The sequence below is a fragment of the Myripristis murdjan genome, chromosome 7 (genome assembly GCF_902150065.1).
Source record: "Myripristis murdjan chromosome 7, fMyrMur1.1, whole genome shotgun sequence".
NCBI classification, from domain to species: Eukaryota; Metazoa; Chordata; class Actinopteri; order Holocentriformes; family Holocentridae; genus Myripristis; species Myripristis murdjan.
Window position 1 is genome coordinate 25,710,386 of NC_043986.1, and position 25,668 is coordinate 25,736,053.

At 43.0% G+C, this 25,668-nt stretch overlaps 1 protein-coding gene across 1 annotated transcript; it reads left to right on the forward strand.

The window, feature by feature from the left end:
- Nucleotides 1–433: 433 nt before the first annotated feature.
- On the forward strand, nucleotides 434–25,564 carry LOC115362227 (monocarboxylate transporter 1-like). Its single transcript, XM_030056078.1, has 5 exons — nucleotides 434–559; nucleotides 12,493–12,824; nucleotides 20,103–20,246; nucleotides 20,491–21,309; nucleotides 22,113–25,564. The coding sequence occupies exons 2-5, from the start codon at nucleotides 12,608–12,610 to the stop codon at nucleotides 22,400–22,402; spliced, it is 1,470 nt and encodes a 489-aa protein (XP_029911938.1). The 5' UTR covers nucleotides 434–559; nucleotides 12,493–12,607; the 3' UTR covers nucleotides 22,403–25,564.
- The last annotated feature ends 104 nt before the right edge of the window (nucleotides 25,565–25,668 follow it).

Below are 25,668 nucleotides of genomic sequence, written 5' to 3' on the forward strand. Positions count from 1 at the left end.
CTGCTGAGTTTAGAGCAGCTGACTGCGCAATGATCATCTAATTAAATTTTAACGCACTATCAATAGTCAATATAGGGTAGTGGCACTGAGCAGCCACGTTACTGAGCCCTCTCCAAGAGCTCGACAAGTGGAGGATTATTATAATTTATTAGGCTATCTTATAGATTGTTGAAGCTTTATGGCTCATCCGTGTGCTTGTTTTTAAAATACAATTATGTGTAATAAGTCACTCGACCGCGTGCTGACGGCATGATTCTCCGCTTCCCAGACATTTCTGCTCTAATATCACTCGCTGTACTGCACGGCCTTGGCGGGTATGTTGCCTAATCGTATCATGCGTGTACATGTGTGATTTATTGCGGATTCCTTCGCTGTGCTCGGAGTGGGAAGGCGCTCGTACGCATGCGCGCTCGCCGCAGTGTCATCCCAGAAGTTGTCCAGTCTGGTACCCTGGACTGAATTGGAGGCGCGGTGCCATTGTCAAGCGCAAGGACAAGCAGACAGCACTCACACACGGCAGCCGAGCCTCGTCCCGGACACAAGCCACTTTGAGACAGCGGTGAGTAATGATGGAGGCTGTGAGGGGGGGAAACCGTACGGCGTGCTGTGTCGAGACAAAGAGGCTACTGTAGCGGAGAGAGAGCAAAACGACACGACTGTTTCCCCCTCACACATCTTAACTTGTGCCCTGCCTCTGACCAGCTAACTGTTTACTGGTAAATTAGCTAGCTCCATGCCGCGACTAGCTGTGCTATCCGCCTCACTAGCCAACCCATTAACAGTGGCGTAGCCTCACTCAGCTTCGTTTCCGTGGCGTTTCTCACGACAAGACACGTGTTATTACAATGAATCGCATTTGAGCACAGTTTTGGGCATAGTTTCATTCATTACGGTGTGTGTGATGCCGGCGCTGTGTTATCTGCGTGTGATATTGCGCTTTAAATAAATGATGCTGCCCCCTCCGCATCTGACCAGCCGGCCGGTGCTGTCCTGTTTGAGGATCTGTTTTGTTTTGGGTCCGTCAAATGTAGCGGCACTAACCCCCCCAAAACGAAGGTGTGGTGGTGTGGGAGCAGAGTGGTCCTCCAGCTTATTCAGTATTACATTATGTGAGCTCATGTTGTCCGTACAACTCTGAATGAGTTTCACATGCGTGATGGCGTCACCGCCGGGCAGCGGTGAATGGACGGATCACAGGACAGCCACACGCACTGTCCGGTCCCAGCTCCTTTGTCCCAAGGAAACCACTGCTGCTGTTTGTTGTCTGTTGATAAGAGCAGCAGCGGGGAGTGCTCTCTCATTGGCTTTTCATCACTTTTACAGCCTGTTTAGGGTGGCCCCTCTTTTTTAAATGGACTGTTCTGTTGTAGTGCCTTTGAGCAAGGGGGTGTAGCAGCCCCAGGGGTGCATTCCTGTTGCTGTTGCTGACCTCTGATCTCTCTGTGGGGTGCAAGTGAAAATAGAAAATTCAAATATCACATTATTCCTCTGTAGTAACAAGATGGTTGACTTATCTAGTTGTTCAGCTCTCCACCTCCCATAATCAAAGTTTATTTGGGTTTCAAAACTAAGTTGCACATGTATTGCCTTGAGACTTTTTAGTAATCCCATATTTCTCAATGCCTGCTATAACTCAAACATCAACCACACATTTGATTTTTTTCTCCTAGATGTTACTCATCAAAGTTTGTGCTCTTTTGTCCTGCGGTTTTCATTGTGTTGAAATCCCAGTAACTGCAAGGGCATGTCCTGGCTCTTAGGCCTGCCTCACTCAGCAGGTGGTAACTTTAGCACTGCATTATGTAATCTTCACTGTTATGTGTCAGGTTTATTGGTATTACTTTGGCGCTGATAAAAAATTAAGTGCATATATGTCATGAAAAGTATTTTTAAATACTGCTAAGCACAAGTGCTTGCCAGAGTTGCTTAACCTACTCATTTTTGACTGCTTGTTGGCAAGCACTCAGAGTTTGAATACAGCAGGAGGACTGGTGGAAACTGGCTCACACTACAGTGCACAATTTTCGGTTTTGGTGTCTCTTTCGTGTCATTCTTTTGAATTCATGATCAGAGACCAAATGTAAGACAGTCAGCTGGATACTAGCTCAACTTTGAAAGTGGATCAGTGGCTGAGAGGACACTTTAAATGGGTTGAAGATATTTGAGAAAATGTAAGAGAGGTGGAGCTGAGAGCATAACTGATATAACTGATCTTCGTTGCGCCTGAGGTTGAGAGAAAGAATGAGCAGAGACATGTCAGTGGTATATGTCAGTGTGTGTGTGTGTATGTGCTCTATATGTGTGTGTGTGTGTGTGTGTGTGTGTGTGTGTGTGTGTGTGTGTGTGTGTGTGTGGAAGGAAGCGTGATAATGATTAAGAGGCAAAGCCACAAGTAGAACCAGATGTAGGGAGAGCTTCAAACCTGAAGCCAAAAATCCCAGAGTCACATTCATTCAAACATGCTGACTTTTGGAATTGCATGTTTACCAGCCACATTTCACTGTGTTAGTTGCTAAATGGGTTGTGATAGTAGAAAAGAGCCTTTGGCCAATGGTTTGTACCTCACCATGGTCACAGTTGGCTGTGGGCAATTAATCAAACTATGCAGGAATGCAGTTATGTGGTTTCCAGACCACAGGACAGCTCTGATGTTGGTAGGGGTGCCAGAATAAAGGTGACCCTTGCCTGCAGTCACATTTCTGTTGTACGTGTTTACAAGTTTACTTTTATGGGTACAGTACCCTCCCACAACACTCTAAGGAGCATTTTTTTTTTCAAAAGATGTTTGCTACTCAGGTTTCTCAAATGTCACAGGGCAAGGTTACACATTTCGGCTGTGTAGTTAAGGGTCTTTGAATGGTTATATTGTTGTTTTGCTATTTATGTATGTACATGCCAAGCGCAGGTGCATGTTTCAGCGGGTGAGGAAGATATATGAGAGTACGTCCTTGTGTCTGTGCTGGCTCACTTTTGAGTGTGTGGGTGAGATATTGGGGCAAAGAGAAGGGAAATGTTAGCATTAGCTCGAGCCTGAGGAAGTTAAGTGGTCATTAGTACTAAGCTGGCAGGTATTAGACAGGCTTTCGGCTCTGTAATTCTTTATAATCACACTGACTAGGAAACTGATGGTTTTTGAAGAATTTCATTTGAGCAGAAGTTGAGCGAGTGCACAGCAGACAGACATATATCTATTCTTTCTTTGCTCTGTCTCGTTCATTTCCTGTTGTGCATTGGAGCCTTACAGTGTGATTTAATTGAGTCATGTTGATGTTATTAACTTATATTCTGGCCTGTATGGAAACTTTAAATCAGGAAACATGGCCAACAGTGAGAATCTAAAATACAGTGCCATGTTTGTCTGCCTCTAGCTAGCTAGGCCTATTTGGTGCCACCCCCCACCCTCCCAATGTAAAGAAGGAGGGGAGTCTTGCTAAATAGTCTGTTTCCCTTACTTCCAAGTTTTCTATAACTAGGTTCAATATCTGGGATTTCATGTTTACTAACTGAGAGAATTTTGCAAAGTCTCTCCGGCCAAACTGTCAGCAGTAAAGCACCAAGACAACAGTTTTGCTAGAATTTAAACTCGGCTGGGTCAGTTTGTTACCTCTGAAACACTGTCTGTTTTAGACAAAGTCTTTGGCACATTTGTTTTGGTAATTTTTTAGGCTGCTGACTATGACTAAGGCTTTTATTTGTTATTTGATAGGGACTGCAGGTAGCTCCTGAGTGCTGTGGTGAAGGGAAAGCTTGTTGCTGCAGAGCTGAATGGCCTCATTGATAACTCCTTGAGGAGTTGCCCTGCTTTACTGGCATGCACACATACACACACAAACACACACACAAGCAATACAAGGATGCCTCTAAGCTCCAGCACAGAGCGCAGAGTCGGCAACATGAATCCACTCCCACTGGCCAGGCCTGCTTCCCATTATGAGTGGGCCAGTACTCAGCAGATCACGTTCCTCCTCAAACTCTTTTCCACTCCAGCAGCCAGTCCCAGTGATGTGGGCTCTGCTGGTGTGATGTACCTCTGGGCCGAAAGGCCTCAGAGCTGCTGTGAAGTTGCTTTGGGAAAACCTCCAATGCAGCGTTCCACAGCAGTTGTGTCAAGGAGTGCATGAGCTTCTAAAAAAAAAGAATTGAGTACAGAAATAAAATGGAGTAGCTTCGAAAAAAATGGGGCACAGGCGCACTACATTGGAAAATAAAATTTCCCACCTCTAAGTTGAATGCCAAGCTGCACAAGTGCTCCCTTTTTTTACTGTAATTTCCTAGGTAGCACAAGTTTATTTTAGGGAGTCATTGCTACTAAATTGGATGCACTGTAACTGCCCCCCCCCTTTACCCAGGAGTGAACTTGAGAGGGTCTGGCCTGTCCATGCCAGCGTCACTCATTGGTGTTTGAATGGTCCGCCTGTTTGCAGGTTCACAGGCTGAGGCCAAGAAGTCTGTCACAGAAAGCTCATCAACACAAACAGACTAAAACCTAGTCACAGAACATCCTGCGTTACTTGAATGTGAAAGGAAATCTTTAAAAGTTTCAGATGAGTTCCTGTTAGGCAACGGTGATCCAAAGTGATTTGTTTATATGAGGTTAGTTAATTTGGAGTAGAGCAAATTAATTCTGCTAGTGGATTATCTGATTGTAGTGGTAAGTAAGAGCCTCAATTTAAACTGTCCTCTAACATTTCCTTTTCCATTTATTTTCCCTCTCACCCCCTTGCATCTCTAAAAATGACTGAATATATAGGCTATTTGAACAAGATGATCTTTAACTTTTCTTTTTTCTTTTTTTTTCAGCTTAAATTCAAGGTTTTGAGATGTTTTTATTTTTTAGTACAGAGGGCAGTGGCTGTAGGTCACAGTTTCATGTGAATAAGTGTGTTTTTGGACACCTTTTGATCCTTGTGCAGCTCAGCTCAGCTTCCAAGCATGCCTTTGAGAAATATTAACGATCTCACAAATTCTTAACTATCACTTTCTTGAAAACAGTCAGTTAAATAAATTACTCTCTTAGAATCAGATCAAAGACTTGACCTAGCATTGATCTTTTCACTCCTACTTTGGTCCCTGTATTTGGATCAAATCCAGACTGCTTGATTTATGGCAGAGTGCCAGTTTTGACTTCCTGATTGCAGCGCAGTGCACCTGGCACACAGTCAGGTACACTGCCCACATCAACCGTATGTGTCTATATACGCATGCACACAAGCAGCATCATATAAAACAGTCAAATTAGCTTCTTTATGTGTGCGCTTGTTGCCTTTGCACTTTCATCATTAGACCTGCTGTAAAGTTGTAGACACGTGGCCTGTAAACTGTGATGAACAGAGTGATATAGATGTGGCCTCCAACCTCCTGTGTAATATGTTTTCTATCTTTGTATGCTAGGATATACAACTAAAATACCTCTGTAAAAACAAAACAAAATAAAACATAACAAACACTGATGAAGCTTTGCAAATTAACTTTATTAATATTTTGCTTTGGGTGCATCTGTCAGTTCTCTTGTACACAATTTCTTGTACTTCATGTATACATACATCTCCCAGCTTCTAAGTAGGTTATGTCAGTGTCATAAATATGTGTATCAAGGAAGAAACTCAGGCACACCATGTAGAAAAATCACTGTCAAAAATGTGCAACATTTAGTGTTACATATGGTATCATCAAAACAAACAATGATCACTTCTTTTATTCCAAATTAATGTAATCAGGGGTCCGTTTCAAGAAGCAGGTTCAACAAACTCCGAGTCTTACCCCGAACTCTGAGGCTACGTTTACACGTAGTCGTGTATTTTGAGAAACGAATATTTCCCTCCCTCCGTTTTCCAAAATAACATCGTGCACATGGTATCGTTTTCAAAAAAATTTACGTTTACATCAACCCGCATAAATACGCCGTCGGGCGCCATCATAACTACCCCAAGCCTATGGGCGGTGGTGTAGAAAGAAGGAGAAAGCCATGCAAGCCAATCAGAAGCCCAACCAGACAGCAGTCTGCCCAGGTCGGACCCAAAACCGGCGATGCTGACGGTGCCGCGGATTGGCTCTTTGTGTTGGAGGGAGGAGACTGACCTCTGAGCCCTCATTCATCTCTGCTCCTCTATATATATAAAAAAAGCAGCTGTATTGCAAATGCAAACATATGGAAAGTGTCTGCACCAACAGAGATGCGACTGCTACTGTGAATGCATCCATGATCACCACCATCATAGACATAATATACGTATATCATGTCTATGATCGCCATAGCCAAATGTAAACATTGCGCGCACTTTTGGCGCATAATGTGACATCGGCTGCCTGAAACTCTATTTCCAGAGCCCGTCTAGTATTTCTCCGTTTTTCTCAGTTTACATGCAAACGCGAAACAGGAGTTTTCCTAAATCTCCACTTTGGCCGGAGTTTTTAGAAAGAATCGTTTTCAGAGGCGAATTCGCGTTTGCGTGTAAACGAAGGGCACAAATGAAGGGTAATGTCTCCGTTTTTAAAAAAATACCCGTGTACGTGTAAACGTAGCCTGAGTTGATCTACGCTGAGATAGTAGTTTTCGGTTCCAGAACAGCTGATCTGCGTTAGTTTGATCAACTCGGACTAGTTTCACCTGGAGTTAAGCGCGTGCATCACAGCTGTAAAAAGATAGCGTGAATGGAGCCCCGATTTGACGATTAACCATGGCAACGGAAAAAAAAAAAAAACATGGCAACGGGGAAGCGTCAGTTGAACTGGAAATCTTAATGCATTCTTGCAGCGAGTTTGAACATGTTTTTATTTATTTATTTATTTTTAATTGTGTTTTTTTTTTTAAAGTGCAACATCGCTGCAGCGGCAAAGGAGACGGAGACGGCGTGAGAGAATATTGCTGCTCCTGTCAATGCGTAAGTTTAAATGTAGTCCGTTGCAATCACAATAATATTACAGGGGGAAACTGCTTGAATGGTAGCCTATTAATTTATTTCATTTAGGTGCAATCCCGCGGGGGAGAACCGCACTTGGCAGCAGCTTAAGATGAAATATAAAAACAATGTTCTTGTAACCATCTCCCGACGAATATTTAATTCTCTGCGCAGTAACACTGCACCTTCATCCACGGGATCGTTGTCGAAAGGACATGCCATGTTCGTGAAAAAAATCGCCACCTAACTACTAATGGACTTCTAATAAAGGCCTACTGACTGTTTTTTTTTTTTTTTTTTTTTTTTTTTTTTTTTTAATAACAGACGGCAGAACTAATATGCCACGCCAAAACTCGCCTGCTGATTGAATGAATGAGGACGTTAAATACCGTGTGTGGCTGAAAGAGGGCGGACACAGAGAGAAACTCGAGGTTTCATGAGAAAAACCTGGTCCCGACCAGGTTAGTTTCATGGAGTCTGTTATTGCGGTAACTGACCGAGAGCTTAAGTTACCTCCCTCTGTGAAACAGGCTACAGTTACCCCTCTTTCTCTGCTTTGAGTTACCTTCCTTTGTGAAACGGAAAACTCAGTTTCCCTCATTTCAGGGTTAACAGACTTAGAGTTTTCACTAAACCTGCTTTGAGAAACGGACTCCAGGACATTTTTCTGGTTTGTGTTTTCTGTCAGTCCTGAGGGAGAACTGGCTGCAGTGTTACTCCTGTAGTCATCACATTCCTGAGTACAGGAGGGCCCGGCTGCAGCTGAGGTCAGGACCCAACGCTGAGCTTGCTGCTGGCTTGGCCAGCACTGATGTATAGGTTACCACTCTTGAAGCTTGTTTATCAGTTATCACTGTGTTTACAACAAGTGGGGCCATGATGCTGAGTAGAGCTCCTACCAGTAATATATACGAGTAGTTGGTTTTTAAGTTTTATTTACGGCTCAAGTTGTTAATTTGTTGTGGCACTGTTGAAACAGTGCAAGTGTTTCAATGCAGAGAGACGGATGGATGTGTTTGCACAAGCATGTGAGGGTATGCATGATTGTGTGTTAGTGAGGTCACTTGAAGAGGCAAATAACTCTGCGAGCAACATGAGAGGGGCAGCCTGATGTTGACAGCCTTAGTCTTTGGCCCCTGTATGACCCATCAGTCCTAGTAATAGCCTATGTCCTCTTGAAAATTATATGGGGCCCAGTGTTTGAGCCAGGGTAACATTTAGACTTTAACTAGCTCTCACCAAAATTTCTCAGGTGATCAGTTGCTTGCCCGGTGGATGGAGGGAGAGTGAGCAGATATTGACAACCTTAACTTTGTGCTGAATGTGTCCGATGACCAAGGACCTCTGTGTTATGCTCAATTGAAAGCAATGTCTAGTGACTGGAAGAACAGATGCACACAGATAAACACGCACACTGATAGTTCTCCCATGGTGGGAGATGGTAGAGTTTGAAAATTGCCCATTTCACAATAAAAGCAGGGATGCAGCGACTTATTGATGGAATATTGATATTGGCCAAAGCACAGATTGTGAAATTCTGATATATATATTGATTCAATATTTTTTATACCTGAATTGACTGAAGTTGTTTAGATGATCATCAGAAATTATTATTTTGAAAAAGTACTGTTTCAAAAGCCTTTCTAGTCCACTATACAACTAACTACTCCCAGTTATTGGTAATCAAAAAGGCCAATACTAGCTGATACTGATAGTCCACTGACTATTGGATATCATCCAAATCGTCGTTTTAAACATCTGTATTGGCCCAGGAATTCATAATTGGTGTATCCTTATCTGAAAATTTCCCATGCCACAATAAAAGCCATTTTATCATCATTTAGGGTGCACATAGCTGTAAGTACGACACACACACACACACACACACACACACACACACACACACACACACACACACACCTCCACAGTATGTCATGCAGACTTGTGGTTGCTAAAGCTGTTATATGTTATGTTATAGCAACTGACAAAGCCAGGGGACACAGAGGAAATGATACTGCATGGTCGCTGTTGAACATGTTCACTTCTGGGTGTGCTGACTGTTTGGTTTCTGACGTCATTCATTTGACTGCTGATCCCAAGTGATACGGACGTCAGCATTTGTTTACTGAAGTCACAGGCCTGTGACCCATTTTAACAGGTACACAAAATAAATGGGAGAAATGTCTGTCAGTAGGTGGCAGCCATCTCTGCAATAAAATGAATTCACCAACTGATTAAGTTAATTTTGTCTTCTATTCAGACAAATGAAGAGAATGAGCTGTTCATACCTGCTTGACAGTTTCGACTGTGGCTCCAGTCTTCCTCAGAAGTGTCAGCAATACATCAGATGACGCTTCTGAGGAAGACTGGAGCCACAGTCGAAACTGTCAAGCAAGTATGAACAGCTCATTCTCTTCATTTGTCTGAATAGAAGAAAACCCTTGTATATCACAATAGAAGACAAAATGAACTTAAAGGGAGGCTGGCTAAATTGTAGGCCTAGTATTACAAAAACAGTAATGTGTTAATGTGTTAATGATTCCCACACAAGAGCCTACAAAATGTGGGCCTCTGGAAATGGCTTGGAAAACTATTATGCTAATGTGCTGTACCTTTGATGCCTGGATGAATTCATAACTTTCAAAAGAGTGATAAAAGGCTGCAGTGCTTTAATAATTGGGTTTTATGGAGTAATCACAGAAACAGCACTTGTTAGCTCTCACTAGAACATATGCTGACAAAGAATGTAAAATATAAGCTCTATGAAATAAAAGAAAAACCTAAAAATGTCAAGAGGTGGTGGCTGATGTTTCAATATTGGAATAATTTACTGGACTATTTTTTAGTTTTGCTATTTATTTCTGGCACTCGAATTGTACAGACCCAGAGATTAGGTTTTGTTCCTCTCCAAGTTTACACAAAATGCTATCATGTCTTGCCTTAAAATCGAACCAGTTACCAAGTAATTACTTGTTAACTGGAATTACCAAGTTGCATTACTTCTGTAGGACCAGATCTACAGGAAGTGGCAAAGCAAATTGAATCTTTCATTCCTTATCGTCTGTAGTTTTTATTGTGAAATTCAAATATTTTTCTGTTTATCTGTGGTAGAGTTCATCGGTGTGTGTGTTGTGTGTGCAGAATAGTCGATGTTTAACTATACATTATATCATAAGGGCAGATTTTTTTACATGCATATAAAACCACAGTGTCATTGTGGCTGGGACAGCTCTGCTTCCAGGAACTGGGACACGTGTAGATTGCACAAACTTGTTTTGGTGTGCGTAGTAATATGTACTCCACCTGCTCAGCTTGTATGCCAAAACGTGCTACATTAAATTAGAGTGGCCTCACATGTTGTGGCTCTGCAGAGCACAGAGGAACAGGTTGGCTTCACTTCAAGACTGTCACAGTCCTTAAATGAAGCTAAATAGAAGAGCAGTGATTTACGAAATCAGGTTCTTGCAAGACAGTAAGATTTCCAAGGTTCCCGGCCGCTGTCCAAAAAACTTGTATCCTCACACATCTGACACTTCAGCACAGAAAATCTGTTTGACAGGATTTCCATCACTTGGGATGGCTGTAGTTTTATGTGAGAGGGGGACAAAGTCAGGCCCAGGCCCATGGGCCTAACAGATCAGTCTATGGTTAAATTATACATGTGCTCTTTCATGATTATGAAAAAAGACAAAGTAGTAAATATAGATAAGAATTGAGAGCCATTTCATTGCAAGTACATGTAAATTTCAGTTTGCTGACAAAGTCTCCAAGACACCCTGCCACCACAGAACTGAGTTAACCAGTTACTATAACAGGCCGACAGTCTAATGATTGGCGGGACATGGTTGTTTACAGCGTGATCTAGGCTAAATGCCATGTAGGGGACCTAGAGGCCTGGCTGTTCATTAGCTACTTCATGGTTTGACAGGGCAAGCTGGGCTCTTACTCATTATTTGTCACCTAATTTGTCTCAGGACAGCATTTCTTGTTGTCTGTAGCCAACACCTTGTTGTCTATAGACGTATTTGCGAGGTGCACTACACGTCATATCAAATAGGTATGGCATCAAGTGGAGTGAACTTTTTGGGTTGACCCCATTTGGCCCAGTTAAGGCTTGATTTCTGTTTTCCAGAGCTCAGTGCCACACAGAAGAGCTTCTGATTACAGACACTTGGTCCTACTACATTATCTGTAGCTACACTGTCCCCAGCACAGCATTATGCAGCTTTATTGTCATGCATGGTGTCACTCTGCATGTTTAACAGTGTAGTACTTGTGGGTCAGTAAATTGCCTGTGTGCTTTGTGACTTTGTAATCTAGAGACCATCTAAGGAAAAATTGCCCAAACAGTAGCAGAGTTTATGTCAGGACAGACCATAAATAGCTCAGTTATATCTGGCCTACATGGAGTAGTCCTGTCTGCTGGTAAAGGAGGACATTTACACGGAGGAATTCATTGAAGGAGGCAACAGTCCAGGGAGTTTCAGTTTTTTTTTTGGCGGATGGCTCATACTGAAATTAGAAATATCCTCAACCCCCCCTTACCCACGTCCAATTAAATCATGGGAAAGGTATATTGTACATAACAGTGTATAAATAAATTTCATTTCTTGGAAAAGATGAGGCCCAGTCCCAAATTTGAAGGTCAGTAAAATTTGAAATCAAATTCTACAATTATTCAGATATCTTGATTTTTTATTAAATTAAAATTTAGAACAAAGATAAAAAAGGTCTCTGGCTGGATGGAGGAATAGAGAATAATGTGCTGTCAGTCTTAACTCCTCAGGCTCAGTCAGGTGAAAAGCTGGCAGTAAGTAAGTATGAATCTAATTTCTACTAAATTTACATATTGCATCTCAGATATGTCTCAAGATTAAAATAATTACCTCAGAGTGACGAGGAGGCACCTGTGTGTTCGTCCTGGACTCCTGATGTTACTCATCATTAAATGTGTACCTGGCCACATGACCTATTCAAAGGGAAATTATATGTTTTTATATATTTCTGAAAGAAAAAAAAACTGACAGATTTATCAAGCTGGTGTTGTGAGAAGGTCAATGCAAAGTGTGTATAACCTAGTTAGGCTGCTTTCCCAGTGGCCTCAGTGCAGCACATAAAAAATTCAGGCAGCACTTTTTTTTTTTTTTGCTAATAAGACACATCAGATGTGATTTGACAATTTTTAGATTAACAATGACCTCATTATCACATGCCAGGGGGTGTGGTAAGCCTGGCCTGTTCTAACCTGTGGGAAGGAACACCTTTAGTGCAATGCATCAGGCTTCTCAAAGTTTAACTTTGCATATCCAGATTGAAGGTCTAATCTCCTTAGCATAAAGGCCTCCTGTTGGCAAAGTTATTGTGTTTGCTGCTGGTATGTTGGCAGTGCAGATGCATTTAGAGCACAGATGCTCTTGCCTCTCTTTCTGCCAACACTTAGCACTTAAATGAAAAACATTAATCACGAACATAACATTGTTATCTAACATCCTCGCTCCTTCTTTTCTAACCTTTTCCTGTCTTTCTCACATGTTTTTTTGGGGGGGTCTTGCACCATTGTTTCTCACACACACTCTGCTCTTCTCCTCTACAGGTCCCAGTTTGAATCCTGATTCCAGCTCAACTCAGCTGTCTCTTATCCTCTGAGGATAGCCCCCAGCAGTTCAACACCATCCTCTTCCTTCTCCTCCCTCTCCGCCTGAGCAGACATGCCTCCAGCATTGGGTGGGCCAGCGGGTTACACCCCTCCTGAGGGTGGCTGGGGCTGGGCAGTGGTGGTGGGGGCCTTCATCTCCATCGGCTTCTCCTACGCCTTCCCCAAGTCCATCACCGTCTTCTTTAAGGAGATCGAGATCATCTTTGACGCCACCCCCAGCCAGGTGTCCTGGATCTCCTCCATCATGCTTGCTGTCATGTATGCAGGAGGTGAGTCTTGATGATTCATGGAGAACAATAATTTGATTGCACATGTCAACATCTTGACTACTTTCAGATCCAAGAAGTGAAATGAAATATTTTACCTGTTTGTCAGTGCTGATAAACCAGTCGTAGATGTATAGATACGGAATTTCAGGGCCAAGAATAACCAGTAATTTATGTTTGCTGTGACAGATACAAATATGATAACTGATAACATTACTGTTGCATTTGCAAAAATGTGACCAGGCTGACCAGTTTATTTTCCTAATTTCAATGCAATTTTTTGTAGACAAATTGTAGTTAACACAAGAAATGCCGGTTTTAGTGATTTTTTATTTTTTTTATTTTCATCAAATAGCTCCCTTTTTCCTCTCTTTAAGTGCCAACAGGCAGCAATACAATTAATATAAATTAAAGTGAAAACCTTCTATGACTACAGAGCCCCCACATTAAACATAATATCACTACACCATCACCGACATGTATTGCTTGTTTTGACAGGCTGTTATTACAAATTGTTATTTTTGAATACAACAACTGCTAATGACAGCCAGTCCATGAAATAAAAAAAAAAGAAAGAAGGAGTTGTGAATGGTCTGAAGCCGAGGGTCTGAAGGGTCAAGTAAACAAGCAAATGAAATCTGATCACATGCACTCCCTGGAGACGATTTTAAGACACATGATAATAACAGTGTGAACAGAGCCTTAAAGAGAGATTGGGAAGATAGAATAGGTGCTTAGGGTGGGTCCTGTGTTTGTCAGTGGACCACAAAGGGATTGCTGGAGAGGTTGTGTTTATGTTTATGGTTGTGTGGCCGACAATATCTTGAGGCCATTTTTGTCTACTCGTGTGAAGGATTTAACCAGGCTTTGGCCATGAGTCAGTTTTTTTTTTTTTTTGTATGAGGCTCTATGGCTTTATCTTTCACCCTCCACTGAAGCTAAACAAAAACAAAGTTGAGCCTCTTTTCCCTCCATTCTCTCTCTGCATGCTTAAACTACTATCACTCCTACCTCCCTATCAGTCAGTGCAGTTTTAGCTGCAACCAGCAGCTCTGTAGGTCCTTTCTATAGGTCTTGGGCAGCCGCAGTTTTGCCCTAGGAGACTGTGTGCGTGCGCGCGTGCGTGTGTGTGTGTGTGTGTGTTTGTGAATGCATGCACAAGTGCATGCACATATGTGGTTGCAGCTGCTGTGAATTTGCACTTTTTTCAACTTTACTAAGACCTACTGCCAAAGGAAAAGGAGAAGAGAAATTGAGAAATAGTGAAAGCAAGATGCAATGAATCCTCAGGAGTAATTGTAACCAAGATGTGAAACATATAAGCTGTAATCCACGTGTCAAACCATGAGCCATGGAGGGCCAAGATTGCAGGTTTTCATTCCAATGAAAACTCCACCAGGTGATTTCATCTCACCTTGTGTCAGAGAGGAGGAACTAATCAGTGAAATCGCCTGGTGGAGTTTCTGGTTGGAATTAAAATCTGCAGAGTCTTGACCCTCTATGGCACCAGTCTGACACCCCTGCTGTAATCCCACATCCCTCTAATGGAAGACATGCAGTAAGAGAAAGTACACTGAAATAATAATATTATAATTTTAAAGCAGAGTTGCTCTGACAGACTGGCAATCTGTGCATCGTGTCTGCCTGTTTCCCAAGTGCATGCCAGGAGGGCTAGGCTGCTGCTGTCCTGTAACCCTGAAGGAAGATGTGGGTATGGAAACTGAATGAATGAATGAATGACTAAAACCAAAGTTTATGAAGTTCTATACCAAAAGGCATAAAAGCCTCGTTATTAAAACATATAAAGGACAACATAAAATAGGCATTGTCAGCAAACTAAAGTATGTAGAAAAATAACGACAACCAAAATAACATTAAAATGCGGGCAAAGTCAAAACCATAATAGTTCAGACTGTTTCTGCAGTGATTGTACTCGCTGGTTGCGTAAAATAAGGGTTGCACAGGCCCAAAAATCCAATGAAGACCAGATGGAAGTGGAGTTCAATCTCACGAATGACAGGAAAAAAAACTTCACCAGAATAAAAACAATTGAGTAAGGACCCTTTGCATCAAAATAGAAACAAAACATCCCATAAAAACATGTCTGTGGAAGTGATTTAGCTCAAGCAGGATGTTCCACAGTTTGTGAGAAAACACAATGGCCTTAATTGTTGAATCTAAACTGCAGGACAGTCAGGCGGAGGGCCTGACCAAGGATTTGTACACAGGGGGAACTTAGAGGAGGTCTGTGATGCAGCAAGAAGCTAGGACTAACTGTTAATGAGTAAAAAAAGCTGCCAGGATTCCTCCACATACTCAAACGATTATGTTTACACTGGCACTACAGCAGGCCCCCTCTTGCATGCTTATAAGGCGGGATGTAAGAACGAGAGATGTTGACCCAGTTTCAGGCAAGGTTGCTCCCGTCTAAAACGCAGCAAGCTCCTCATTCCCTTTCATGATTTGGAGAGCGACGCACAATGCACGAGCACGCAAGGAAGGGAGCGAGAAAGGTGGGCTGTTAGTGAGAAAAAAAGCTGATGATGATTCTGTCTACTTACGCAAGCTCTCCTACACGGACTGAGCTGAACAGCCTCACTCTTGTTCCCCCCTCTTTCTCACACACACAGAGAAACAATTCTCTCCACTCACTCTTTTCTCCATAAATATGTTAGAGTGAGCAAACCTTGTCCATAATTTGATTTAGGATGACTCTCAACCACATCTGTTTGTGGTCTCCTTCTCCCCCTGGTTTTGCTTTGACTGTCATCTCCTCCTTTTTTGCATATCTGTGGTACAAAGTGGAATTTCTGTCTGGTGAGAATTCAGTAAAGTGTTTGAAGAACCTAGCCAACTCTACAGGTATTATGCCGCCTTTTTCTGTTTTTCTTTTCTGTCTTCCTCATTCCACCAGTTCAAAACTCCACGTTGCTGTGTCTAAAGACAATATTTTTTCCTCATGAGACTTAGTCTCTCCCTTAGTCATTCAACCTTTTCAGAGTAGTGTTCAGATTTTACTTTTGGCAGTCTTATTAAACGGTTTGAGACAGTTTGGAAAGAGAACAGCTGTGGTAGGAGTAGAAGAGGAGGAGGAGGCGCTGATGTAACAGGAGACAGACAGGGGGTCAATGTTTTGTTTTTTATTTTTCTTTTGTTCTTTCTTTTTTCTTTCTTTCTTTCTTTCTTTCTTTCTTTCTTTCATTCTCTTTCTTTTTTCTTTCTTTCTTCCTTTTTCCCCTGGGTCTTGAATGCTCCTGGTGTTGAATGGGTATAAACTGCATAGTAGCCATGACCTCAGTGAAACTTCCTTGTGCTCTAAGTCAGGCTGTCTGGTTGGTACAAGACTCCTCTGTGGGCTGCCTGTTGATGATGTCAGCATGCAGGCTCATATTCTGGGTGAGGTTTTGTAGACGTGGGCTGCCAACACTTGGATTAAATGAACATATACTCACTGGATCGACATGAGGTGCCGCACGTACACACACAGAAATACAAATAAATCCAGCAAACGTGCGTATTCATCAAGCTCTGATGATGTCCGGGCGAGCTGACTAACAGTGTAAATCTGCTAAAAACGGAAAAGGATATTCTGGACACATTGATTTTAGTGACAAAGAAAGAGACATTAAAGATATCTGTCAACAGACTTAAAAAGGGAAGTGATTAATTCAGGGAACTGGCTGACTCAGCTGAGCATCTGAAATGTGCTGGATGGACAGAGGATTGTTCAAAAGGAAAGGGGAACTGTGAAAATCATGGGAGCGATGGGTTTTTCAGTTTTTCAGTGACTTAGTGTTTACCTCTGATTAGTAGGAGAATTAAAATGGACCATCAAAGATTCATTCTTTTTTTTCCAATAATCACTCTAAATTATGCTAAACTAAATATGTATCACAGGGAATGTGATGATGTGGGCTTTGCCTCAACAAAATGGTTTGAAAACAGCTATGTTGGCCAGCGACTCTTAAAGGGATACCGTGACATTCGTAATTTCAGACTGTCTGTCTACCTCCCGGACACAAAAACTTGCTACATTTGTCCCTCAGCCACCATGAATACATGGGAGCATTCCTTTTGGAAATCAGCGGGTTACAAGGAGCTGTAAGGCACAGCAGCTGTTTTTGAAAACCTTTGCAGGGTTTTTTCAGTTGGTTTGTTTCATCCAAATGAAGTGTTATTGATTAGTCAGTAGTTTTGCACAGATGTGAACCAACTCAGACCCTCTTGAAACAGACAAGAAACAAGATGGGGCTGACAGTTTTCTAGATATCATAATGTCACTGTAAATCCACCCTTGGGTGCAGCAACCAGACAGAGGGTGAACTCAATATGTGATTGGTAGATATCCCATCTGCCCTTTGAGCTTTGCTCTTTCCTTCCGTATAGTAGATACCTGTGCAGACAGTGGAGAGTTAGGTGTCCAAGGTCATGGTTGTGTATGTTGTCATGTAAGGAAGTTAGGCATTGAGCCAACTCTTGTTTGTCCCTCTGTGCAGTGCAGGTCACTCTAAGTGGCAGTGCTGATCAAGGAAGTCTCATTTATAATAGTCACCAAAGGCATGGTCACCGGAGAAAGACCCAGATTTTTCCACTTCACAGGCCAAGTGATTTTCAGATTTTTCGTTATCATAAGCCGCAGATGTGCATTCCAACTTTTAGGCATGGCTAAACTTGGATGGTGTGAAGAATTTCTGGCTATGGCCAACAGAGAGACAGATTAGCATGTTTGTGTGTGTGTCCGTGTGTGTGTACACAAGCCTGTGTTAATGCGGCGATGCAGTAATACGGCACAGCTGCATGTTGCAGTATCATGTCGACATGATCAGGCATGAAGTTACCAGGAGAATGACAGTTACTCAACTTACATTTCTGCTTACTGGGAAAAACTCTCTGCCATGAAATCCTGACTGACAGAGTTAGCTGCTCACACTGTTGAAAACAGAAAAATCAAGTGTAGCACCTAAGCACAGCAGGTTTCTAGGCAACAGGTACACTACTGTTGTAAGTAATTAAGTAAAGCTTTACTTTTATAGCACTTGTAAAACACACAATTACAAAGTGTTTAACACATGCAATTAGATCAGAACCAAACCATATAAAACAATACATAGAAAGGATGTACATACATGAATACATACATATTCAAACATGCGCATACACACATGCATACATACACATTCATATACACACATACTAAAGAGGCAGGATAAGAGGCAGAGATTTGATGATCGATGTGGTCGAGAAGCAGTAGATAAAATACAGAGAATAGTTAATATAAGCTGTTGAGTGGTCATTTCAACTCAAAGTGACTTAAATTAATGACTGTGCATACTTTTTTATGCATGGGTCGTCCCAGTTGAAGGGACTTATGTAATCTGCATCACTGCTCGCGCCAGTCTAGTCATCTGTTGGAACGAGAGGCCTATCATCCCTCTTTTATTTTTTCTGGTTGGAACTGACTGTCGCTCTCAACTTCAAATGACTAATAGGTCAGTGCTTGTTTGAATTGGAAATGTAAGTGTGTGATGGATGGTACAGTGCAACAGGGAAAGAAAAGCCTGGGGTTTTTGGATTCACACGTAAAATCAAATTTAGTGAGTTCAGCACTAAAAGCAGCAAAAGTGCAATGCGTCACTGTGCTAAAATAAGTCAAACGTCAGAGAGGCTTGTCACAGCTGGAGTTGCTCTCCAAATCCATTCAAACCTCTTGCTACTCAGCTGTTTTGTTGCTTGGTGCTGGTGGCAGTATTTAGCACAGCTGAGGACTAACCCTAACCCCCCCCCCCCCCCCCCCGCCTTCTCCCCCCCCACCCCACCCCTGCTTTTCTTTCGTTCACAGAGAGAGAGAGAAAGAGAGAGAAGGATGGTGGGACAGAGGGGGAGAACAAATTGTTTATATAATATCTCTGAGAACAGTTGTCACTGCCCCCTTTGTTTTTTTGCCAGGCTACAACAAAGACTGTCACAGCTGATTTGTGTGTGCGTGTGAGTGTTTGTCGAGTGGATGCAGACTCATTCCTGGCCTTGTGTAGTTCACTCTTGTTATTTCTTGGCACAGCCGAAAGGAATACCGTAGCCTGGAGGTTCGGTGTTGTGTATCCATGGTGTGTTTGAGCCACGGTACATGTGACAGCGGAGCCACCTGGTTCCTCTCTGCCCAGCGTGTGCCACTTTTGGACTCTCGTTTGGCTGCAACACGTCAGCCCACCACCCCACTCATGGCAGCCCACCAAGACAGGCTTTGTGCCACACAGTAGGACCCCCAGCTACGAGCAGAACACATAAGCTCGGTGTCTGCGTGGTATTTTAGTTAGTGAGGGAGTGCATGTGTGTGTGTATGTGTGTGTGCCCTTTGCCAGTGTGGTTGGTTGCCAGATTTCAAGGGCAGACCACCAAGGTCTATGTGAAGGAGTTCAGAGCCCAGGCAGGCTGTGAGGAAATGGATCCTGGTTGGCAGGCAGCACAGTGAAGAATAGCAATGAGAGCAGGGTCGACTGGTATGGGGATGATTACACACAGCTCATAAATCTCCATAGATCATTGATATTCTGTATTTCCTTCCCTTCCTTTCTTGGATTACTCACGCTCTCTTGTGGGTAAATCCACCATGAAACAGTTGGATGCACAAACGTACACATTTCACATGCTCTCCACTCGTAATCTTCAACTATTTGGCCAGAGGAGAAGAACATGTTTTTCACTCTTCCCCACTCTCTCTCTCTCTCTTTCTGTTTCTTTCATTCACTCGCTGTGCTTGCATGCTAAAGTTCAAATGCAGTTATAGGTTTTCCAGGCCCATACTCTGTTTAGTTATATTCAGTAGAGCCAGTGTCAGGCTGGACCCATGTGAAGGCCCATTCATAGGAGGCTTGTGGAGTGCCTTGACACTCTCTTCTCTTCTCTTCTCTTCTCTTCTCTTCTCTTCTCTTCTCTTCTCTTCTCTTCTCCCCTCACATGTTTATGTCGCATGTTTATCTGTTTCCAATGAAGTTTCAGTCTGCTCCGTATTATATTGTCACACATCACAGAGTTTGGCCTCCTCTCCTACTCACCATGTAACATCCATGCAACCAGCACTGTTACACAACCATTCATTGTCTTGGTGTTTTATCCCTGGCAGCATAGCACCACCTGCTGGGAAACAGTTGGAATGGGTGGATGCTGTTGCCTCATTTTACTAGCAGTGTTGCTGTCACCCACCGTCACCCCCCTGTTGAATCCCAGGTAAACAAGATTCAACACACTACTTATCATGTTTGTTATACTGTTTGTCCCATCCAGGTCCCATCAGCAGCATCCTCGTCAATAAGTTTGGGAGTCGGCCAATCATCTTGGTAGGAGGTTGTCTGTCCGGGTCGGGGCTGATCGCTGCCTCCTTCTGCAACACGGTGGTGCAGCTCTACTTCTTCATAGGAGTGGTGGGAGGTCAGTGGAATACTTTTCTCCAGCTTGAATGCACCTCACATAACAGTGTATTACTTATAGTTGAACATAATACAGCACTTAACTAGTCTCATGTTTGATTGCTTTACAAATTCAGATTTATTTTGAAAGATTTATTAAATGCCAGTTGCAGTTTAAACAAGTTTTTTGTTTGTCTTCATGGCATGCCCCTATATCTATTTCTCCACTTCTCCTCATGCATCCCCTCTTCTCTGTCTCCCTCCAGGTTTGGGACTGGCCTTCAACCTGAACCCAGCCCTCACTATGATCGGTAAATACTTCTACAAGCGCCGACCCATCGCCAATGGCATCGCCATGGCAGGCAGCCCTGTCTTCCTGTCCACCTTGGCTCCTCTCAACTCCTGGCTGTTTGACCAGTTTGGGTGGAGAGGCAGCTTCCTGATCTTGGGGGGGCTCCTGCTAAACTGCTGCGTGGCTGGCTCTCTCATGCGCCCCATCGGACCCAAACCCCAGCCGGCCAAACCCAACCCAGAGCTGATTGACGGCAAGGCGGCGGACGGCGTGGGACAGCTGCAGCCCAAGAAGACGGTGCTGCAGACGATAAACTCCTTCATCGACCTGACGCTGTTCAAACACCGCGGCTTCCTGCTGTACCTGATGGGCAACGTTGTCATGTTCTTTGGCCTCTTTGCGCCGCTCGTCTTCCTCTCCAACTACGCCAAGAGCAAGGGCATCAGCAAGGACAAGGCGGCCTTCCTGCTGTCGGTGCTGGCCTTCGTCGACATGTTCGCCCGGCCCTCCATGGGCCTGCTGGCCAACACCAAGTGGGTCCGGCCCAGGGTGCAGTACTTCTTCGCCGCCGCTGTCCTCTACAACGGAGTGTGCCACGTGCTGGCGCCGCTGTCAGAGGACTACACCGGGTTTGTGATCTACGCCATCTTCTTCGGGTTTGCGTTCGGCTGGCTTAGCGCGGTGCTTTTCGAGACGCTGATGGATCTGGTGGGAGCGCAGAGGTTCTCCTCAGCCGTGGGCCTGGTCACAATTGTGGAGTGTGCACCAGTGCTTCTGGGCCCTCCGCTAACAGGTAGGAGTGTGTCTGATAACCAATCGGGTATCTTCAACCTAGGCTTTATCACCGCCATGACTGACTGTGTTCAAAATTTCATCACTTACTTCTCTGTGGAGCTTTACACCCACCTGGCCTGTACAAAGCCACAAAATGAAGACAACATGTCCTGTCAACACAATAACACTGCAGTTGTATGTCTATAAATAGCTGCAGTTGAACAATCAGTGTGTCTGCTGACACTCTGATGCAATCCATGACATCCATGATATTGGAGCCCACAAAAATTCCTATATATTTTATTGAACATGAGGTATTACATTATTGGTGAATTCACCTTAAATCCGATGGGACTTGAGCGCAGCTTTAGAATGCTTTGACTTTAACTTCTTGCCAGCTGACTCAGATTTGTTAAAATATCACTTAACACTTAAGTATAAACATGTTTCAGACTGTATGAAATGGGATGGGAACATTGGATAAAGGCTTTTTCAATTTGAATGAATGAGCAAATTTGCATTGTCCCTGTGGGTGTGTATTTAAAAGCAGTGCTCCCTGCAGCTGAGCAGTGTGTAAAACTGTACATGATGAATTTTTTTTTTTACAATTAATTACGGTGGTGACAGAAACCAGGAGAATAAAGCCCAGACTGAAAACAAGTGATGAGTGAAACTGACAATTTATGACTTTTTCCTCACTTTCGCTCTCTCCATTTATCTCACTTTTTTGACAGTCAATGGAAGAAATGGTAGTCCAGATAAAAAAAAAAATCGGACTGTTAAATGTTAAATCTCAAGCCTGTCTCTCTCGTCTGCCTTCAGGTAGTTTCTATAACTACTACCAGCATTACAACTACACCTACATCTCCTCTGGGATCATCCTCATGGTGGCGAGCGTGTTCCTCTTCGTGGGAATGGGCATCAACTACCGCCTGCTGGATCGAGAGAGGAAAGCAGAGGAGAAGAGAGAGAGGGAGGAGCCCAAGGAGGAGCGCACGGCCATGCTGGCGCCGCCCTCGCCCTCAAAGTCAGACGAGGACGCGGAGGGGAACAGCGTACCGGCAGCCGTCATTTTGGACGACGTCGCAAAGATGGACGAGGACACTGTGTAGAGGGTGAAGTCGGACTCTCGAGGAAACCACACACACACGCAATATCACACACTTCCGAGAAACACACACACACGCCGTTGCACAGTCCAACCACACATCAACTTTAGAGATATTATCCTTGGTACACTTGTACACACACACACACCCCGAAGCCGTTCAAACAAACATATTTACTTTATCAAAAAAAAAGTAAATATGAAAAAAAAAAAAGTGGGACCTGCTTCTGTGGCTTATATGTTAGCTAACAGTGACACGGTGACATTTAGCTGACTATAACGCTCATCAGGCTGTGTTTCACCCTATAGAAACCTCTGGTAATGAAATAGGATGTGCCTTTGGTCTACAAAAAGTCCTCCAGAAGCACAAACACACAAGGGACAGACTGACTGTAAGAAAATGTAGTAAATCAACGAGGACTTAACTCTCAGGGCCTTGAGCTGCCATAATGGTTCAGAACCTTGCCAACATACACATGCACACACACACACACACACACACACACATAAATCCGTATATTTTCCTACAGGCTGAGGTTCACATTTTGTTGCGGTACTTAGAAATACTGCACTTTCATTCAAACACACACTGCACACACACTTCCATCGCTTCTCTCCTCAAGGGCTGGACAGAAATTAATACAAACAGACACTTTTTCATTGGAGGAATATATCTCTGTGTGCCATGTTCACATTGTAGCTCTGGTGTCGGGTGTGGAGTGAAGGTACACAACGGTGAAATCCAAAATCTTGGGGGAAACACAGTCCCGGAGTTCACTACCACACTGCAAGAAGTACTGTCTATTCCACTTGTAGTAATTGTGTTAGCGTGTAGCCGAAGAGGCAAAATAATGAATCAATAACCAACAACGTTTAAAAGAGGTAACAATGAGAAATAATGTAGGAAGGTTTTTGGCGGGACAAGGCTCAGTGGTCTGATACTGCGCGACTGCGAGGTTTCAACTCCAGTTCGTCTGCAGTGGAGAGAAAGGGCGTTTCCAGTGGTGTGTTTGTACATAAACTGTGTCTACACTGTGTGTGTAAGTCTATATTATGATAAGGACGAGACACATTTTAGCAGTAACGCTCACACAATGAAGCTCCTGCGCCTCACAGACCGACTGCTGAGCGGCCAGCGGGACGTCCGTGCTCACAGTATTAAATTACACCACATGCTGCTTTGTGGGAAATAACAGGCTGTGTTTTTATTAGCTAGCCTACAGGATTGAGTGTGTGTGCATGTGTGTGTGTGCTTTGCCCTGCCCTGCTGTGGTGCCAAAGTAGGAAAAATCTCACTTTGAATAGTCACACACAATTCTGATTTTTAACCCCACTGATTTGAAGAGTTGTGGCAGTTTTTTTTTTTTTTTTTTTAAACGATCATGAATAATACACACAATAGTTTTACAGTTGTATAAGCAAAATGTTTTTTGTGATTTTTAAAAAGAAATCTATTTTAGCTCACTGTAAAAATGACAATCTGACTCCGAGTAATCTTTTTAATGTTTTTTGATGTGTTTGAGTGAGAGCAAGCGTGGTGGTTGAGAGAAAATGTATGTCTAAACCATAGCCTAGTTTCATTTCATTTTTGTGATTGTGTTTGTGTTTGTGTTGTTTTCAGCTGTCTACCTGTTTGTCTGAGACCTGTACATAATGTGTCATACGACATGCGCAATGTTTTTAGTCCGAATTAGACTACAGATTTAGATAGAGCCAACATCAACTGAAGCACTTAAAGGGAGGCCGATTCCTGCCTTGTTTTCCCACCAGCCGCCAGCAGAGGGCAACAAATATCAGTTCCTCTATGGGAAATTGAATGGAGCTTTTAACTTTTCACTATTACTTTTCACCATACTTTAGGTTTTTTAAATGATCATGTCTCATTGCCTATGCTTTTTGTCTCTCCAATTTTGTAGTAGATCACATAAAAAATTACATTATGAGCTTCAGAAGCTGATCATGTCAAGTGGCAACTGTTCTGCCACAGATCTCTTGTCTCTCTTAAACAGATCTCTTGAGCCTTGCTTTTTGAAGTGATTCAAAATTTCCTTTTCACATGCAAAATAAATCAGCACTTAGCGTCCACCTCTCTCACATGATGTTGAGTCCTGTATGATGTGGACTCCTTCTTGCAATAGCTGCCTAAACACTATGAAACAGAGTCATTGCTCATTTCAGGCATCATGGACATCTAACACACATGCAGGTTAAGCAACAAAGCCGTGGACAGGCAAACTCCATTTTCATCGTCACTTTAAGTGTGATGTGTATTAATTTAGAAAGGGTGTACATTTACACTGTATGATACCGCGTTTTCTCTTTTGTTTTTTTTTTTTTGTTGTTTGGTAATTATGCCATGACCAAATGTAATTAATACATTTCAGACAAATTAATCAGTATGTAATTTGTTTTCTAAAACAAGTCATTTGATTTTACGTTTTTTTGTGTCTGTATCAGCCAGACTCCGGCACCAGAGAGAAGTTTGGTTTTTTTAAGATACTAGTGGTACCAGTGGGAGTTGTCTTGTGCCCTGTTCCTCCCTCTTTGTACCAGAGGTATACGCGTCTCCAGTGCACCTGGTTTTTGAAGCATAGTGTCTCCTGTGAGGGCTGCTCAGGACAAAGGACAGACACACACTTAAGAGGAAAGGGGAGAGAAATGGGCTGCAGGTGAGGCTGCCGGCTAGGATGTCGTGCCAAAATTAATGGGCCTTGAAGATATGATTTACAAGTTGACAACACCCCTCCTCCCCCCTCCTCTTGCAGTACTTGATTGATCTCTCGTGACAGCAAACTCATGCAGCTACGGGCATATTACGTTCTGTCAGCCAATTGAAATGTGTCCCCCTTCTCCACAAAAACATGATGAATCATCATGTTTTTCTGAGAAAGGGTGACACCGTGAAGAACTGAAGCAAAAACCATTTCGTTGAAACACTTGAATTTTGGCGTCTGGCAGCACGCGGGTTTCTGAACCGGTGTTTTGCTGCAGCACCTTTCTTTGTGTGTCGTTTCAAAAAGAGCAAATCAAACAATGTAGTATCGAGATTCAGGAACATAACATGAACTTTACTAGCTGTTGTTCAACTGATGTTTTTACGTTTGTATGTGTGAGCTCTTGTTCATATGACTGGTGAGAGAATGAATAAACCATTTTTAAAACAAAAGACCTTGTATTGATTCTGTTATATAAAAAAAAGATGGGAGGAAAAAGGGAGATGGATTTCTGATCCAGTAACCAGATGCAGAAAGATCAAGCATTTACACTAGT